Here is a 19848-nt window from a genome sequence, read left to right on the forward strand (position 1 = left end):
TTTATCATGGAAGAAGGTGCCCTCTGAGACCGTACACAGGGACTGAGTGCGTATGTGGCACCTGAATGCATTGTGGGAGACTGCGTGTACCTGTGAACGTTTAAGCCATGCACACCACTTTAGGCAACCCTACCTAACCCTACCCTAACCCTGTAGCAACCTAATGCTGCGTTCACACCGAATGCATCTTCGGCGACACCGGACGCATCTGCCGTACAAAACGTACCGCAGGATCAAAAAATGTCCCCATTTGCTTCATATGTGCATCTGAAGCGAAGCTCCGCCCACCAGCGACACATCCAACTCGGTGAGTTTCACTGCCTGCTGAAGCGAGGAGCTCCGCTCCTTTTTCTAACCTCACAAACATAAACAACCAGTGAAAAAAGCCGGTGTGATTAGCGGCTAATGCTATCCTAGCTCAGTGCCGACTTTCAAAGATGAAAACTACAGAGAACTTTTACCTGCTACTACCACCTCCTCACTGATTCTCCTCCACGCCAAATCCTTCCTAGTCTGGTCCCCGGTTATAAAGGCCGTGTCATACAGCTCCAGGTGGTCACACACAGCTTCTACTCCATGGTTGAATGGGTGAACAGACCAGTGTCCATGTTAACGGCCTGATATCATCGTCAACAAAGACTCTGATTGGCTTTCGTCATGTGAAACAGCCGCTGGAGTTCAACATTTTCAACTCTTGCAAATGTGTGAATATGCGTAAAATCGGTAGCGCGCTCGCACGGCCAATGCACTTGAAAGATTTTGCATCTGGGACGCATCTATCCATTGACTTTGTATGTAATCTGGATGTACGGACATTTCGTGATGCATCCGGTGTAAACGTAGCATAAAGGTGGCCTTTGCTCAGGAGGTCGAATGGGTTTATTGGCAGTTTAAATCCCGCTCTATCCATTGCTTGGGAAAGTCACTTAACCCACATTGCATCATGTAAATGTATGAATTCATTTCTTAGAGGTCAGGTGGACTGTTGTGTGCACCGATTAGCAGCCATGCTTTGGAGGCTACACAAGTAGCTTACCTCCATCAGTATCCTGCTTGGTGCTTTAAAATCCAATCATTTAATGGATAACTAAGTCAAAACTACCTTTTTGGAAGCTTTCACACCGGTATAGGCCTGGACTTGGGCCGAATGGGTTGAGAATAAGAACTGATAAGTTTATTACCTTGATACAGCCATATGGGAACCATTATTAGAGTAGAGACTTCTCTGGGAAGACCAACAAAAGAAGAAGTTCTTATCTATTGGTCAAAGTAAGCCCATAAGAGCACACAGAAAATTCGGCCTTCTCTGCCTGTTCTTTCACAACATTCAACAATGGAGCAACAACAAAGAGATGTGCTTTCTGTGGTTTTGATGTTTTGTTTGCCACAATAGCCGATTTTCCTGCCCACTCACAATTCTGTGAGCTCTACATCATCTTTGACATTTCCTGTGTTTGGTCCAAGCTGAGAGCGTCTGTGTTTATATTGTACCTGAATCACTCTGGACATCAATTGGAAACGCTCTGATTCACACCAGAACAATCGCTCTCGAACTCACCTGGCAGATCTGCTCTGGACCTGCGTGTTTACACGGGCCGAAAAAGGCCAGAATTCCAGAGTGTTCTAACCATACCTGTCAAGTATCCCGTTTTGGCCGGGAAACTCCCGTATTTTACCCCTCTTTCCCACCGTCTTCCCGTATTAGTATCTTCCCGTAAATATCCCGTATTTTGATGTAATGATAATTAAAAGATGCCTTACTAAACTATATATATATAATATATCGAGATTCAAGATGTATCGAGTTTTCTATTTTGGCGATATAGAAAACTATAATATTTCATATATATATATATATAATAGCTTATTATTGAGATTTATAACATTTATAACATATATCACCATTTTGAGAAAATATATTGAGATATGAGTTTTGGTCCATATTGCCCAGCTCTAGTAGGAATGTTCACAGCATTTTAATGTTAATAAAGGTCGACCTACCAGATTCTAATCACATAATTGTATTCAGTAAGTGGTTGACAAGTGGGTATTTTAGATTTCTTGTACACCTGTCTTAAAATATAAGGGATACTGGAGCTTGGTTGAGTGGGTGGGACGGCTTGTAGTGGGCGCCGGAAAATTTCCCTTATTTTCAAATCCAAAACTTGACAGGTATGGTTCTAACCACTCTAGCAGTCTGCGATGTGAAAGCACCCTTTCTGCATCTTGTAACTTAGGAGGTGTCTTGATTCAGGAATCTTGAAAACTTTACCACCAGTTTTCTGGTTTTTGATGATGGGGAAATTTCTGATCCCAATTTCAAGTATAAATGTCACATAACGACATATATACAACTAGGGCTAGTTCTAGGGTTTTGGGTAGGAGCCGCCCATGTGATTGGAATGACATCTGGAAGATCACTGGGGGGCAGTGTTACATAAACTTTTCCTTCCGGAAGTCAAGTAAAAAATTCAAATGAAATATCTCGGGAAAAATATTTTTGCAATATATTGGCAATAATGGCATTTTGGTGTTGATTTTGTTTTTACAAAGGAATACATTAATTGTGTTTGTTGTCAAATATCCAGTCAAGTTAAAACAATTGAGTTTTTATTGCTTCAGTTAAATTTTTATAATGGCAATAATGGCCTTATGGTGTAAAGGTTTTGCAAGAGATTATCTTATGTTGTGTTTGTAGTCAAATAAAAGTATGAATAACTAAAAATAGATTTTGCAGATTCCACGTGTGTATCTACAGGTACTAGTATCTACCATTATCCACACTAATATATATATATATATATATATATGTATATATATATATATATATATATATGTAATATTTCTCATAGTTTTGTTTTTAATTCTGGTTAGGTTTGAATTTTAAGTTGAGTTATTCCTCTTGTGATGTCATAAAAAGAGCAATTTCTCTTGTCTGAGCACACATTTCACATAATGTGGAACAAGGGAGGGAGGAATCATACATTTTCACTTTTGGAGCCTCATAATGAGGCTATTGAGATACATATTAATGTTAGAAAACCGTTAAAAAGTGGTAAATGTTTTGGACCTATAAGGTGTAGCTTAGAATAAGGTTTGTGATGATGATGTTATAGTTAATAAATGAATGACTGGGCTTTAGAGTTTAGAGTTTGTATTGTTTTTGAATTGATTCCCAAGTTAAGTCCAACAGCCACTCAAAATAATTAAAAATAGAAAACGCCAGTTCTGGTATCTTATTTTATTTTTTTGCTTGAAATTTCAATCATGTTTACAGCTTATGTTTTAGATTGATTCCTGAATCTAGTCAACTGTCAGACACGTTCGAAAGTAGGACACGCCCCCCAGCATCTCCCGCTGATCAATCCACAGACCAGATCAATGATAAAAGCTGATATTTGTTCTGAAGGAGAGTTGGGATTTTGACTATTTCCCCTCATTGGATCATGATTAGAAAGGCTTTAGTATGACATCAGATGGGCTGTTTGCTGACACCCCATGAATTAGGCCATCCAGCAAGAAAGACGCAAATCCATGTACAGAATGGACAAGTGGCTGTACTGGGTTATTAAATCCTTCCTGAATCAATACATAATTGTCTGTAGCTGAATCACAAAGCATGACATAAACCATTCATTCCCCCACCGTCTATTTTTCTGTTTTGAAACAAATCAGCTACAAAAGCTCAGTCAGATTTATCGATATGAAATCATTTATTCCTCAATTTATTAAATATGTGGGTTGTTCTTTTTTTTTTTTTGCAAACTGGACATAAACTCTGACATGCCAGTTTATTTTGTTGATTGAAGCAGATCTACAATAGTGGTGCTGAAATTGTGTCTATGGGCAGAAAAGGATGCACACTCAAAGGCTCAGTGGGGTGACTGTGAGAGGATCTTCTTTCACACCAAAGCCACCAGGAAGAAATAAAAACAAGTGTAAAAGCACATCCTTGACACCAGAACACGTTGAGACACGAACCAGGGATGACACGGAGACTGAAGATACTACACGTCTGCAACAGAATGGCAGTTACTGAGGAGTCTCTCACGTCAGCAATGAAACATTGACTGAATGCATCTCGGTGCACATATGAAGACATGCATGAGCACATAACATTCTTTGTTCCTCTTGACTAAACTTCAGCTTCAACATGAAGATAACGGCTAACATGGCCAGCCACTGATAGTTGCTTTGACTCATGTATCACAATTTTTTTTTAGAAAAAGTCCATCCAAAGATTTCTTTCAGTAAAATCAGTTTTTGGTGATAGCAATGGGACAGATGATTGGTTCTCTACATTAGTCTGTATTGTTAGGTATGATGAGACCATGTCTTTAGTTGCTTTGCAAACATTTCTTTAATTTTTCTCTGTAAACACAACCGTCATAAAGCCATATCTTGTATTGTCTCCATCTCAAAGTGCAAATGTTTATCCTCAGAAGATCAATGAATAAATTCAAAGGGAACTAATGCAGTTATTCTGCTTTTGTCTGTCTCTGCGTTTCTGGTTGGTAGTGCAGGGCCTCAAAGCTGTCTGTTGTCTTGAGCATTCCTGAGAGGTCTTAGCTGGTCATCAGCAACATCTCCACAAAATCCCACTGCTTCCACAGGATGAACATCAGCAAAGTCAGCAAGACGGTGGTAGCCACCCGGGCGCGGGTTTTCATCAGCGGGGTGATGAAATTGGCCAAAGTAGAGACAAAGACGAGGAGAACGGCCATGAGCGCCAGGATGACATTGATGAGTTTTCCCAGCAGTGCCCGGGCGTTAGCGTTCTCCACTCCCTCCAACTGGACCACCTGCTGCTGTTGCTGCTGCAGCTCTAGTTTGGTGACCCTTGTCAGGCATGACTCCACCGCTTCCTGTAGGCACAAAGACAACAAGAACCAGGGAACTGTCAGAGCTGCCTTTCTAGCACCCTGAGTCCTAAAGCAGTAACCTAAGGTCATATGCTTTCAGAGCAGAGCAATGTTCTCAGCGCCTCATCTCACCTGTTGCTTTTCATTGTCATCTCATTGGGTCGCCTAAGCTCTGGGACAGATGAGAAGTTTTAAGCCCGCAGTGGCATGAGAGGGCGTGCGGCTGCCCATGCCACCGGCTTCACACGTGTGAATGTGCGGCGGTGATGTGGGTGCCCATGCAGCCTCATGGTGCAGCTTGCCAGGGAAGCTAACATGTAGCTGAGGCGTGCTCATGTTACATGCGGCTCCGCCTCCCCCACGTAGACAAATAGACTGAAGGAATGACAATCACTTTGTCTTTTCTGCTATGGAACAAGCGGGCACAGGTGCTCAGACCAATTACTTCCAGCCTGTTTGGAGGCGGGAGATGAGGAAAACAAACACAAACGCACATGGCGATATATCGAGGCCAAAGAAGTTATGGAGTTCTTTTTTTTTTTGTTTGAATTGATTTATTGAGTGTCGTCCCAGGCCATTTTATTGCCATCTTGCTCAAGCTGTCAGACCCTCATGGTAATTTCCCTTTCAGCTGCCAGTGAGTGGCCACAATGATGGATTCAAGCCAACACAATCATAACAAAGTGGGTCTCATATATCAACCCATAAATAAAAAGTGAAAGATCACAGAATACCTCACCTTGTCGTATTTTCAATTAAACATCTAGCATTGGTTGATGCATTAAAAGATTCTTTTTTAGTTTAGTTTTAATCCTCACTTTGTGATTAAGTCCAGCAGAGACTGTTTACCTGAATATCCCGTGCTCTCTCATACGACTGGTAGGCGACTTTCTCCTCCATGCTGGCCAGCTCCTGTTTCAGGTTGGTCATCTCGTTCTGATGCAGCTCAGTTAAGTCGTTTAGCTGCTCTTCAAGTCGCTCATACCTGAAGATATATCACAACGCATACATGAAAACATTGGTCATCAAACTGATACAAGCCATTGAACATGGTACGATGATAAGATTATTCAGTGTAATATTGTAGTCTGGAAATCAGAAGATCTCTGACTTAACTTCAATGACTTTTAAGGCATCATTGTGTGAGTCAGTGTGGAGTCCCAGTGTCGTGGCTTTCTCTGTAGGATGAATTTATTACAAGTAGTGGTGTCAAGAAATTAAAAAAAAATTGTGCGATTAATGAATCATGCTCTGTATTTAATTAATTAATCTAATGAATCACTTTTTTAATCACACCTAAAAATCGCTGAGAAACGCCTTCAACTTGAGGTATTTTCATTTAAATTGCATTATTGTGGCAGATCAAAACATTGATATATAAGTGGCTTTATAAATAAATTATAAGTCATTTATTGTTTATAACAGACTTAAACAGATGCAGGGCAGGCGTAGCCATTTACATTCTGCATGTGAGAGTAGTCCTTTTGTCAATCTCCAAAAAATAGAAAATACAAGTATAATAAAATGTCATATGTAGTGCTATAAGTTAGCACATCATAAACAGTAAGAACACATTTCTGACACCAAACTTGTTGCTTTTTCTCTCCTTCAGTGAGTTTGTTCATTTGTCAGACATGGCGTGCTTGCAGCATGTATCAGTTAGCACTGTCTGAATGTCCGCGCTAGCTGTTCCGTGCTAGCCGCTACATTGAGGCGGTAGTGAAGGCTGCAAAGTGCCGGTGGCAAGGCAAACTCTTTCTTGCACAATTTGCTAGGCTTTAGTTTTCCATCCGGTGTTTTTAAAAGCCAACCTAACGCAAACGCAGGAACTCTTGAAATAATAAAGGTTCAGCGCTGTTTGGAGTGCTAAAAAAAAAACAGCATTCATTTTTTAGCGCATTATTTTTTCCTGTAATTAATTCATTGCAATTAACGCGTTAAAGTGACAGCCCTAAATACAAGTACAGGGTGTAGGATATTTAACTCAATCTAAAGGTTTTAACAACTTCAGCCGTTAGAGAAGTACCTAAAATTTTCCCAGAAACATACAGGACAACAACCTATTCAGGAAGCAGGTCACAGTTTGATTGCAAATGGACAGAAACGTGTGTATTTTAGGCAGTTGGAGCAAATCCTGTTTGCTTGATTAGTGATGAGATCTTTTTTGTTTCTGAAGAGCAAAATTTAAAAAGTCAGATCTTAACTTTGACAATGACTGATTTTCCAGAACAAGAAAAGGGAACAATGTAGGCATTGTTACGAGTGGCATGGGTTTCAGCTAAAAAGAAAAGACTGTTTACTGACTCTGTGACCGTAAGAGTCTCAGCTGGCTTTGACAGAGAAAGTGTTTGCCAAACTGAAAAAAAATATGTCCAAGTCCATAAAACAAATACAGATATCAAATATGTCCAATATGAGTTGAGGGCCTTGCGACAAAGAGTTCTGAGGCACTTTTGGATCAATAAAAATACATAGAAGTGATGTCGTCCAATTATGCGATCAGTTACATATCTGGCCCCTCCACTTGCTTCCCCTTGATAAACTGGCCCTTGCTTCAAACTGGTTGAAACACCTGCTGTAAAGTAATGAACAGGTGAAGAAGAGGAATGAAGTCCCTCATTAAGCTGATGTCAATTCATGATCAAAAAGCCAGTATGCCACAGAGAACAGAGTGAATCATTGTGCACACCCATGCCTCGATGTGTATGAAGTTTACATTGTAGCCTAACTTGCATTCTGCAAGCCTGGATTGGAAATCTTTAAACAGATTTGCTAGTTATTTTTTCAAATTTAAATGACTATTTTGGCTTTATTTGTGGATTTCTACCTGTATCTTTCTTCCTGCAGGCACTGTGTCATGTAGGAGTAGTCGCTCTGCAGCTGCCCCTTCATGTCCTCAATGGTGTCCTCCATGTGCGACTGGCTGGCTTTGATCTCCTGCAGGCCTTCAAGCAGTGATTCCCAGGAGCTGTGCATGTGATGGTGGTGGTGGTGGTGACCGTCCAGTCGTGGGCTCCCCATCGTTGGCCCCAACATGCCCCCTCCTACCCCACCAGAATTGCTGGCTATGCCTGAACCAGATGTGGCACTGGAGCACTCGTCGTCACTGCCGTACTTTGGGCTGGAAACCAGAGTGGCACTTCCACTCAGGGCTCTTGGAGTCGGGGTGTCATCAGAGTGCCCACCAACTCCATCTTCAAGTGTGTCCTTTAGGTGTGCAATGTTATCAGCACTGCCAAACTTGTTTCGGATGAGACTGGCAAATTCCCTTGGTTTGGAAACTACAGCCGTGTGAGTGAGGGCAGACACTCCACCTTTAACACCTTCAACAACTCCTCCACCAAAACCACTAATTCCAGCACGAACGTTGGCCCCAACGTCCTTTAATCCCTGTTGCATATCCCGGAGGACATCCTTTGGCTGCCGAGCCGGTCCATTCTGTAGAGAGAAAAAAAGAATTGAGGACTCAAAGATCTTCGTGAGAAAAGACACGGGACAATGCAGAGATTAAGACAAAATGACTCACCTGCTCAATCTCCTTTAACTTCCTGTGATAGTGTTCTAGTTTTTTGTGCAAGTGTGCAATAGTCTGTGCTGACTTCTGGTTCTTCTTCTCAAACACCTGTTTGATCCGGTACGCCTGCTGCTTGTCTGCATTGTGAGCCAACTTCAGATACTCTGCCACATTGTCATCCCTAACCTCCTGCTCCACCCGGATCTGCTCGGTGACTTTTAGGATCTTCTGCTGCAGGTGATCCAGAGCAGCTCGAGTTCGCTGAGGTTCCCCAGCACTTGCAGCCTCGGCTCCCCCAGCGGTGACCCCCGAAGACGACGACGCTGCTGCCGCTCCATCAGTGCTAATATTGCTGTCCGAGCCTCCATGGCTGGTGGTTGACGGAAGGCCTAGGGTTGCCACATCACTCTTGTCCAGCTGATGAGATAAGGGGACACATGTACTCAAATACATGCATTGTATATGTAATTTAGTAAACATATCCCCCAAAAAACTAATTATTCAATTACTTTTAAAAAACAAGGTTGAGCTTTCTTAATCATCTCAAATAGTCTTATCATCTTACAAAAGTTTCGAGCGTCATTATCTTTCTTATAAAACAAAAAGACTGTGATTATTTTACAATAGATCCTTTTTCCTTGCCCTGGAACAGGCAAACAGGAACTTGACTGATATTTGGTAAATGGGTGTCAAATATATATAAGACTGGATTTTTTGATAGTATATACAGCATATACTGTATATTGCGAAAAACTTAATTTTTTTAATCATACAGAATAGACTCTAGTGATACTTGAGACGTCTTTGTTTTTTATTTTTTGTTTGTTTGAGTGTTAGCAGGATTACGTCAATAGTACTTTACGAATGTTGACAAATCCTTAACCAAAGATAGGCTTTACATGATGGAAGATTTAATTCAATATTTTGGAGGGGAATCAAAACATAATAGTGATTATGGATCAGTTTTAGAAATCTAAAAAATCCCCATCTCATCATTGACAAATCATTGATCAATCTTTATGACATGAAGATAAAAGTTTCATCTGGATTGGATCCGGATTGTTCATTTCATTGCATTTAAAAAAAAAAAAAAAAATAGGGATGCCCATACATTTGGACATACTTTATCATTATTAATAGGGATAGAAATTTCTTACAATCCTGTAAAGTATGAATGATCATGGTACAGGATCAGGATCACTGATCCAGAAAACTGCCAATGTGACAGAGAGCATAATTGGCTTTTGCTCTGAGTGATTTAGATGGATAGAGATGGGTAGATCTTTGGTTCAAAGCTTAATCAAATCTATCTTCTACATTTCCATCTTCAACCTCCTGCTTCTGTCAACTTTTCATTTATTCAAATGTACATAATCGGTCATAATACTGAAACGCAAAATGTGATAGAAGATCAGCTGTTCCTGTACAGTTTTCAGGATGAGCATTTGAATTTCATATATCTATACTGTATGTTCCCCAAGTCTGGTTCTGGTGAACCCCTATTTAGCATGTTGTCGATGCTACCCTGGTCCTCCACACCTGATAGTAGAGGGTAGCTCGATGCAAGGCTTTCTGTGGAGCTGCATGATGACACCATCATTAGATAAGTAAGTAGGAGTAGGATGGAGGCTCTCTAGGGCAAAATTTGATTACCCCTATTCTAGAGAGTTTCAAACTCCTTCAGATCTGGAGTGAGTGTACAGTATATTTACTGTGAGCTAAGAGACGAAAAACAAAAACTACTGATACTTTTGTCGTCGTTTCTTCCCACTGTCACTGAAGCTTCTTCATGTGGATTTGTTGGCTTTTTTATTTTTCTCTTAAGAATTTTATATTTTTATAGCGCTTCGAGATGACTATTGTTTTAGATAGCACTATATAAATAAAGTTGAATTGAATTGAATTGAATTGAATTGAATTGAATTGAATTGAATTGAATATGAAATTGTATGTGTGTAATGCCACAGGCTGATATTAAGTCCGATTGCACTAAGTTGCCTAAGAATATTTTTTCTTATCTAAAGAAAAAAAAAAAACATCTTTACCGAGCATCTAACCACATGCAGTCACATGTGAGTATACTAGTTTGGTGGTCTGTGTGCATGGCAGAGCTTGTTTCGCAATCAGCTTTTGAGCTAAAAGATTTAGATTTTAACATGACCAGTCAATTGTATGAAAATACCATTTCCAGTGTTATCCAGCTGTATCCTTTTACACATCCAACTCAATTTAAAAGGTCAATCACTGAGCAAACTAATTAAGAGGGAATGCTTAAAATAAGTTACCCTCCTGCCCTACAGCTCCCGGCTTTAATGGATTCAGTGAAAAAAAAAAAAATCAGAGAGCAAAGAAGAAGGAAACTGCGTGTTTGTTAATGAGAAGACAAATAATTACACCACATTCTGCTCAGGGCATCATCAACAGCTGAACGTTTAAACAAGTTACAGTGTAAACTATTAACAAATATATTTATATTTGTAACTTTTGTCTTTAAAACTATGACAATGGCGGTGGGAAAACAGTGAGTTTTGGATGGTGACGTGCAGCACTGGATCTGACTTGACTCTTATTTTGTTTTGTTTTTTTGAATGAACATTCACAATCACACAGACAGCAAGGGGATGTAATCCTTTTAAACAGTGAGCCCTGAGCTGAGAGATCATTGATCCACAAGGGGATTCCCCAATAACTCGTTTTTAAGTCTATATGTGATGCCCAGCAGATGGTGGGATTGTTAATGACTCCATGGCTAACATCAAAACACTGTAATCATACCCAGCCAACATCGGCTCAGAGATACAAATACGAGACACCCGAGATCTCATAGTCATGCTCTAGTTTCTCCATCGGCATCATGCAAGGACTCATTTATACCTCTTCCTTGGCGTGACAGTTGAACACACGCCGTCCATGCTCTAACAAATCAACCAGAATGAAGAGCAGCGGGCAGAGAGCTTTTTAAGTAGTTCGCAATCACATCATAATAGAAGGATGACAACAGTGCTGCTGGTTTAAAGGAGGAGACGCTAATGTTTGAGGCAAGCCGATGATCATCTGAGGATGTGGAGGATGCAGTGTCCCATGAAAACAGACAACAGAAACAGAGCCGCCTGCTAATGCTCAGAGCTAATGCTGCGTTATCCAAAGCACACAGAGGGATGTGGTTAAGGGTGGATGGATGGAGGGATGATGGACGGATGGATGATGTATGGATGGATGGTGGCTCCTGAAGGTCAGAGCAGGGCTGTGGATGGAGAAGGAAGACGTCGGTGGTGTGAAAACAAAAGCATGGATTGCTGGGCCTTCAGCATACTGGCAGTGACATGAGGGATGGTGGATGGATGCGGACACATGAGGATGAGACACGAGCAGCACAGCAATAATACAAATCAGAAACGTTACCATACTGCTTTAATCCAATTTTTGCAGTGCCATTGCAAGTCTGTGATCGAGGCCCATCCTCCTCCTCCTCCTCCTCCTCCTCCTCCTCCACCTCCACCTCCTTCTCTCTCCTCCCTACCCTATGATAACTGAGGAGGAGCCCCCTCCTCAAGGTCTTTACCCCCCCAGCCGGTGCCTGGCTGACTATCTGACTCTGGATCCTAATGCTCCATTGTTATTGCCATCGATATCTGCAGCCTCCTTACTCTCAGATCTACTCCCCCCTTCCCCTCTCCCTCCTTTTTGTCATGCGCTCCCCCCCACCTCACTCTGCTACATCTCTCTTCTGCTCCCTCTCACTCTCGCTCACTGTCTGTGTGTGCATGCAAATGCTAGCAGTGCTGCCCTATAATGGATGTAAGAGTTCAGGGACAGATGATGGAGGAAAATGGGTGGGGGGATGGGAGAGTTTAGCGCAGGCGTGCAGGTGCTGAGGCCGGAGGAGGGCGGGGGTAGAATACTCCAGGCCTGACAGACCCTAAAAATCTCAACACCAACATGTAGACCAAAGTAAACCATGTCCCAGAGCGTTTACTCCACAATCTACTCAATAACAAAGATTTTAAAAAGGCAGAGTCGGAGAAACATCACAGCGCCTGTCTGTGCACCTCTGCTTCAACATGTTTTCCTCTGACTTCAAAGGATTTCTGTGCTCGCTCATGTTGTGTCAACATTTGCATTGAAGGATTCCCACAAAACGGACTTAAAAGGAACTTTTAATCAGGATCCTCTGAACAAGATCAAATCAGACTGAGAAAGTCCCTGCTCAACACTTTAAAAGCAGCAACACCTATTATGTCCCCAAACCAAATGTTTCACTACATTTGCCACATTTGGTTTATTACATCAGGTCAGCATCACTGTGAAGATAATGGGTGATCATAGCTCAGGTGGTAGAAGGGTCGTCTCCTGATCGAGCGGTTCAATCTCAGTGCTATACATGTCTATTTGTCAAAGTGTCCTTCTACTGATTAGTCAATAAATCAATAAGTCAAACATAATTAATTTATGATGGAACTGCCTCTATGTCACTGAGATATATGTATATACTGTATGTAGACATAGTGCTGTCCCTCCCTACACGCAGAACACACACTTCCATGGGAGGGCCATATTTTGCACGAGGAGAAACATTTGAGCATATGTGCTGAAAAACACATGCTCATGTTTAGTTCTATTTGTGAATCAGATTTTTTTTTTTTTTTTTTGTTATTTCAGCTTGAATTTATTTCTATTCGATATTTATTTATTTATCTATCAATCCATCAGTTTTCTGACCTGCTTGCACCTTTTTTCAGGGGTACGGTGGTCTGCTGGTGCCTAACTCTAGCTCTCATTGGGCATTAGGTGGGGGTACACCCTTGACAGGGCACCAGTCCATTGCAGAGCAACACACACACAGACAGACAAACAACCACTCACACTCAGGTTTACTCCGAATGGGCAATTTAAAGACTCCAACCAACCAAAATTACATTCAAAATTAGACTAAATAGTAAATGTTAAAATGGACTAGATTTTAAAACAAAGTAGTTCCAAAGCACTTTACAATATCAGCTCATTTACACAGGTTTATCAATAAATATGTATACATTTACAGTATTATATACCAAGCAGTATTTACTAACTTGATTCAGGAATATCACTCAACTAGTCATTAAAGTTTACAATATTACAAGAACCTCACTATGGTCACAAAATTGCTTGCTGAGGATACCTGCTGGTCAATCTGTACATGATGGTCCTTCGTGCAGTGAGGGTTTTCACGGCGTGTCATTGCCGCATCATCAAACCGGAAGTCGCCATATTGGAGGTACTCGGCAGGTAAACAAAGCAGATCTTGAACGTTGAACGAAAGGAAATGGTGAATTATTGCCGTGTTTTTGACTGTACCAATCGACCAGACCGTGAATAACATTTGGAGTTTTACAGACTGCAATAAGTTACAACAAATCAGGGAGAACAATGCCAAAAGTTATCAGAGGAAAGGAGGCGCTTGTGGTAGAAGTTCATATTGCCTGGAGAAAGAGTTTGTTAGCTTATAAAACACCTCTCCGCAAACCTAGAACTGTCAGCTTCTGTTTAGTTGGTTCTTATTTAGCCCTTGTGGTCCTCTTTCAGTTATTCTGTCTTTGTTTATTCTGTTTGAGTCTGACCTCCTGTGTTTAACTCTTGTCTTTGTATTTCAGGTATTCCTGCTTGTGGCTCCACCCCCCAGTGATGTCTGTGTGCTTGGTTTGTGACGGATGAGCTCCCTCATGTTTCTACCCAGGTGTGGCCCATTTGAATTAGATAAACAAAAGCATATTGTAGATAAACAAAAGCATATTATAGATAAACAAAAGCATATTGTAGATAAACAAAAGCATATTGTAGATAAACAAAAGCATATTGTAGATAAACAAAAGCATATTGTAGATAAACAAAAGCACATTGTCTCAGCCAAAATAGACACAATTAATCACCATAACAATCATTTAAACAATTTATTTCAAGTTTAAAATCTCAGATTAATTCAACAAACGCCTGAATCAACAGTAGTTTTTCTGTAATAAATAGGAACAAATCTTTTCAGTTGCATCTTTTAACAAAAAACAATATCAGGACAAGTGCATTTACAGTTTGTAATATTCTGTATGAACTCAGTTTGACATTGATTAACTCATGTCAACCATAGCAGCAGGATTGGCTGGGCTGGAGTTTTGAACAAAACTGCTTTTTGATTTCAGGCATTTAATAATAATGCATTTACAACATGAAAAGCATTGAACAAACACATAGAAAAGAGTAAAGTACATGTAATCCCTCACTTACAAACCACTACAGTTAAAGAGGCTGTTTTGGTCTTGTTCTTATAACACAAATGAATTTGACATTTACAGTATATGACTTTTAGTTATAAACATGATGTAAATATAGTAATGATTATCATCTCTTTGCTTTAAACACACTTAGTAGCACTTGTTTATATTGACTGTGTATTCAGGACCAGGATGTTTGGAAGTTGTGGAGTATGTCAATGTATTTTTATTCTCAGTCTGTAATATGTGTATATTTGGGGATCTTTTCGTCTGATTGTCCTTTTTTGGAGTTTCAAACATAAACAAATGCCACTAAGGCATTTATTTCAAGTGCTGTGTCGGCACCAGCATCAGATGCATGTGCAACACTGCAGGGTTTTCATTATTGTGCTCATAAATAATGATCTAAACATGTCAAATATTTGGAAGAGTGCTCCACTCTAATCTACCGTCACTGACATGCTATTGGCCAGGGTAAATAAATGCTTGGAATAATAATCAACGTACAGTCAACGCAAAGGAATGAATGAGACATGATGGCACTTCTGTAATAATGTCTGAGCAAAATAACTGCATTTTCAAGATTTCATATCTTTTCAAGCTTTTCCCTGTGAGTATGATGGTCAACACAGCATGATTTTACAACAATTAAGTGTATATAGACAAATACTTTGCAGAGTAAAAAAAACCAATAGCGGATTTAAGGACTTCCATCACTGTAATGTGATTTCAACATGAGGTTTTATCTGTAACTACACCCGTTTTTAAAAGTGTCCAGATGTGTGGGTGCTTCTCTCCGTGCTGCAGGGAGCCTGGACCTCCTGTAGATCTGTGACTAGCAGCAGATTGGAAGTTAGCGTAGGGAAATGTCAGGCAACCTTTCGGCAAGCACTTGATCCAAATGAGGATAAATCCACTGATTCCAGAGATTACTGTTAATCTTCTCCGCTCAAATGTCCCCGTCTTACCACTGGGAAAAACACAACCCCCCCCTCCAGAGTGCATACTGTACCCTAATTAAGATTTTGGTGATGACACATTGCTGAGGTCCCGGCTTTTTAATGATGATTCAATGATTGAACATTGAACAACCTTCTGGCAAATGTCTGTGCAGAGTCCTGAATGAAGCGCCGCTTCTGTGCTTTCCTGGGAATATTGGCACTTCTGCTGTAAACTGCACTGGATATCACTCGCCGGACTTGCAAGGCATCCAAACGACTCGTCTCTTGGCTTGATAGAAATCTGTTAGGAGGACAAACAGGCCATTCAGCTTGGAGCAAACACATACATTGTCAGCTTAAACCAAGTCGAGCCAAGTTACTTCAACAAGTACCTGTAAGGTTTGTCTGTTTCCTTTTCAGGGTTGTGTTCTCTTCCCTCTTCTGGTTCTGCACACACTTCTCAGACGTTTGAGGAATGTTCTCCTTGTCACATTGTGAGGGCTCCGCCCTTCCTCTTCTGGTAGTGGCTGTACTCCCTGTCCCCGTGCAACCATCTGGGAGTCCCGCACCCGTTTTGCAAGTTCTGTAGAGCTGTGGGGCCTCCGTTAATGGGACACTCTCCCAGTGGAAACTGCTGTTCTTCAGTGGTTTGTCTGAGGTGAAGTCAAAACCCCAGCGTCTACAAGCCTCTTCCAGGTCTTTCTGCAGCGCAGCCTGGTACTCCATGTGGAGCTGCTGCCGGTCCACTGGTCCAAACAGATTTCGTTGAGCTGGGCGTTTGCCCGTGGCGCTCGGGAGTCGCTTTTTTGAGACCATCTTTTTACACTGATGGAAACAGAGAAATCATCAGGTTAACAAACATATTCTGGTATAATGATAGGCTGAAAAAGTAGTTTAATGATGAGAGAAAAGTGTCTTTTTTATGCAACCAAGCAAAAAATGGATTTGAAATTAAAGAAAAAACAAATTACAAACAAAAACAATGGATTTGTAATCTTTGATAAAAATCTAATTAAAAAAATAAATAAATAAAAAAAAATGCTAGTTTTGTTCACAAATCAAAATTTTGTTCTAATGAAAGTAAAAATTTTGTTTAGGTTTCCTGAAGTTTTGATAGCGTTTCCATTTCAAGCTTGTGGGCGGGGCCTCCTCTGGATGATGTGAGAAGTCTTTTTCACGCCATCGTTTGAAACTGACCAATAAAAAGCCTTCTAACATCGTCCAGAGCAGGCCCCGCCCACAATCTTGAAGTTAAAACGCAATCAAAACTTTAGGAAACTCAATCAAAAGTTAAAGTTTCATGTCAGAACTAAAAAGTTAATTTTATTTCCATATCTTTTTTTTTTTTTTTTTTACAAATCCATTATTTCTGTTTGCAAATCTTTTTTTCATTATTTCAAATTACTTTTTGGCTCGTTTGCATAGAAATGACACACATTTCTCACCATAAAATGGGAGCAGTAAAAAATATTCTGTGAATTGTTTGTATCGCTACAAAAAATCTAAAGGTTAAAATAGTGCAGACTTTGGGAACAAAGTAAACATGTATAATAAACTTGACAGGTTAAAGTGAGGTTAAGGTTAAACAACCAAACTCGTCCATTTCTAGCACATTCAAATTGCAAAAAAAAAAAAAAAAAAAACCAAAGGTGATATAATATGTAAACAGGTATGAGCATCTTCACAATAACTCACAAACAAACCTTAACAGGAAATGTTGACAAGATTCAGATAAAACCATAAATTCCCTTATTTCCCTCTAAAGCAGAAAGTTAAATCTCAGTCCTGATCACAATGATAATAATAATTTTTAAAAAATCCTGTAGAGTTCACTGAGCTTACCATTGTGCTGATCAGCTGAAAGCTTGGCAAGAAAACAGACAGTGGGTTCAGTGAGGGGCCTTTTATAAAGCAGACAGTGACTCATGGGGCCCTCCTGTGTGAGCTGATGGAACTGGTACATGTCTGGACATAATCTCACAGACATGTGGGGACTAATCCTATGGTACATTAACCACTGCAGAGACACATAGTGACCACAGGAGGACGCTGTCACATCACACACACACACACACACACACACACACACACACACACACACACACACACACACACACACACACAGGCCAAACCACTGGGAAAAAAAATAAAATCCTTATTTATAAATATCCATCTATTATGGGGCGTCGTTGTTTGTAAAGTTGCACTTGTTGAAATAAACAGCAACTTCTAGCAACAAACCACGTCATATTTGTGAAATTTGTCATCTTTACTTTTCTCCTAACAATATAATGTTAATGTTAAATTTGAATATTACATTTAAATCTAAATGTTAAATATTAAATCTAAATATTAAATGTTAACTCTAAATCTGAATGTTAAATCTAAATGTTCACGTCACTCACTGAGCTGCAGTCGGTGGTGCATTTCTAAACATTTTGCTTTATACTTGGTGATCAATTTAACATTTAGATTCATCTTTAACATTTTGATAAATATTTAACTTTTACATTTTGATTTAATTTCCATGCATTTTCATACATTTTTAACAATGATAAAACATGCTGTTTTACATGAAGTTGTCTCAAATAAAAGAAAAACGAGCTAAATGTTCAAAATATGTCGGCTATGAAACAGGGACCTGAGTTTTTACATGGGGCACCCCACACAGGTCGACAGAGTAACGTTATAATGTTGCAATATATTGTCGCACAATATATCGTCTCACCCTAACTAAATATTTCTATTCACAATTGCAACAACTCTATTACACAACAGCACAGCACAGCATTCTACGCGGTTAATGAAAAACAAATATCAGGCGCATTATTCATCAGTAAATGTACAGTATGTATTGTCTATTCCTGCACACAGAAGGATTAAAAAAACAAAAATTTCTCCACCCTCTTGTGAGGATAGGCGGAGGCAGAACAGGGAGGAGGAAAAGCAACTTTTGAAGCAGTGGCGGGAAAGGATGACATGTATTAATGAGGAGGCGCGTGAGAGACCCCGCCCATTTACTACACTACTCCACGTGAGGCTGGAGCTCGTGTTGAGTCAGACTGGGCTGTCACACACAAGTATACTGTACAGTGTACAGTATATGCTCCTGGTATATATATATATATATATATCAAACCTGAACTTTAGAAAATATTAAATAAACACAATTTATCCAAATGTAAACCTAAACTTATAAATACATAAATAAATAAACAACTTAAGGGCTACATTTGTAGAAAAATGTCTAACAGTTGGTTTGAAGTGGTAAACACATTCACAATGAACACATTATACTTACAGTTTAAGCCCTGGTCCCCTCAAATGTCTCTTTTTCAGTTTATTCTTCTTCTTGTATGACAAGCAGTGATGAATAGTGAAGGATTTTATCCAATTCCTTCAGTTATTGATCAAACCACCTCAGAGACTAGAACTTTGTCAGCTCCTTGGTCATTTCCCCAAGTTTTCTCTTGGACTTAAGTTTTATAAAATCGGTGGAGGGGGCGGGCCGGGTCGTCCCGTGCAAGGGGCGGGGCCAGCGGCCTCACACACCCACGTGGTTTTCGAAGCTGGGTTACACGTGAGCACTTGGCTTTGTGAAGAGGAAATTCCTGCAGGGGATGGCCTCATCAATCACTTCCCACTAGTACCAGGAAATGTCTGTAGACTTCTTGGTTAAGAAGGCAGTAGAACAAATACTCTCAATAACAAGATCATAAAAAACACATCTCATAGCATACATCATCAATATTTTTTCCTAACGAGTCATGTCACCTCATATGCAGCAACAAAGATACATAAATGGTTATATCATATGGGTGGATTTGTTTTATTTTATTTATTTATTTTGTTAAGAAAAAAATGGGCCCATTAAAAAGAGCAAATGCCTCAGCACTCTACCCATTGAGAAACTGAAACATTAATCTCCCATTCTGGACAATTTAAGTTCTCCTATGTGCAATATGTAAATTTAACTTAGGTTGTATTTATTTATTGATCTCTTTTGTAGAGTACACTTCTGTTCTTTTCTTGTTTTGCACCTCGACTTATAGTGGCTGATTTGCTCTTTGTAATTGTTTTCAATCTGACTCTGGGACATACACAATAATTCAATTGTACATGTTCTTTATAACTTGTACATATGGCAATAAACTCAATTCTATTCTAAAAAAAATGAATTAAAAAAAAAAAAAATCTGATAGTAGGATGCACTGTAGGCTATAAATGCTCAACTGATGTATCACAGTGAATCCTTTGATAACTTGTCACTGTTATTTTGCCATATTTAG

At 39.9% G+C, this 19848-nt stretch overlaps 2 protein-coding genes across 3 annotated transcripts; both read right to left on the reverse strand.

Annotated features, from left to right (window-relative positions):
• Nucleotides 1-3694: 3694 nt before the first annotated feature.
• tmcc2 (transmembrane and coiled-coil domain family 2) lies at nucleotides 3695-12023 on the reverse strand. The gene is made up of 6 exons (XM_028447837.1): nucleotides 11876-12023; nucleotides 11779-11839; nucleotides 8389-8793; nucleotides 7690-8300; nucleotides 5712-5847; nucleotides 3695-4865 (listed from the first exon to the last, which is right to left on the reverse strand). The coding sequence occupies exons 2-6, from the start codon at nucleotides 11779-11781 to the stop codon at nucleotides 4566-4568; spliced, it is 1455 nt and encodes a 484-aa protein (XP_028303638.1). The 5' UTR covers nucleotides 11782-11839; nucleotides 11876-12023; the 3' UTR covers nucleotides 3695-4565.
• A 2480-nt stretch (nucleotides 12024-14503) lies between these two features.
• cdkn1a (cyclin dependent kinase inhibitor 1A) lies at nucleotides 14504-18998 on the reverse strand. Of its 2 annotated transcripts, none has more exons than XM_028447462.1 (3): nucleotides 18861-18998; nucleotides 15952-16384; nucleotides 14504-15860 (listed from the first exon to the last, which is right to left on the reverse strand). In XM_028447462.1, the coding sequence occupies exons 2-3, from the start codon at nucleotides 16373-16375 to the stop codon at nucleotides 15805-15807; spliced, it is 480 nt and encodes a 159-aa protein (XP_028303263.1). In that variant the 5' UTR covers nucleotides 16376-16384; nucleotides 18861-18998; the 3' UTR covers nucleotides 14504-15804. The 2 variants fall into 2 exon arrangements, with proteins under 2 accessions (XP_028303263.1, XP_028303262.1); XM_028447461.1 differs by lacking the exon at nucleotides 18861-18998 and adding an exon at nucleotides 17402-17439.
• Nucleotides 18999-19848: the final 850 nt, after the last annotated feature.

This window comes from Gouania willdenowi, chromosome 5 (assembly GCF_900634775.1).
Source record: "Gouania willdenowi chromosome 5, fGouWil2.1, whole genome shotgun sequence".
Lineage (NCBI taxonomy): Eukaryota > Metazoa > Chordata > Actinopteri > Blenniiformes > Gobiesocidae > Gouania > Gouania willdenowi.

Bases quoted from the DNA above. Each gene is read 5' to 3' on its own strand.
- tmcc2 (XM_028447837.1), bottom strand. The intron at 8,301-8,388 runs GTGAGTCATTTT...TTCTCTCTACAG, and splicing joins AGTTAAAGGAGATTGAGCAG to AATGGACCGGCTCGGCAGCC. The intron at 5,848-7,689 runs GTAGAAATCCAC...ATATATCTTCAG, and splicing joins CTGCAGGAAGAAAGATACAG to GTATGAGCGACTTGAAGAGC.
- cdkn1a (XM_028447461.1), bottom strand. The intron at 15,861-15,951 runs GTACTTGTTGAA...TCCTCCTAACAG, and splicing joins GAAACAGACAAACCTTACAG to ATTTCTATCAAGCCAAGAGA.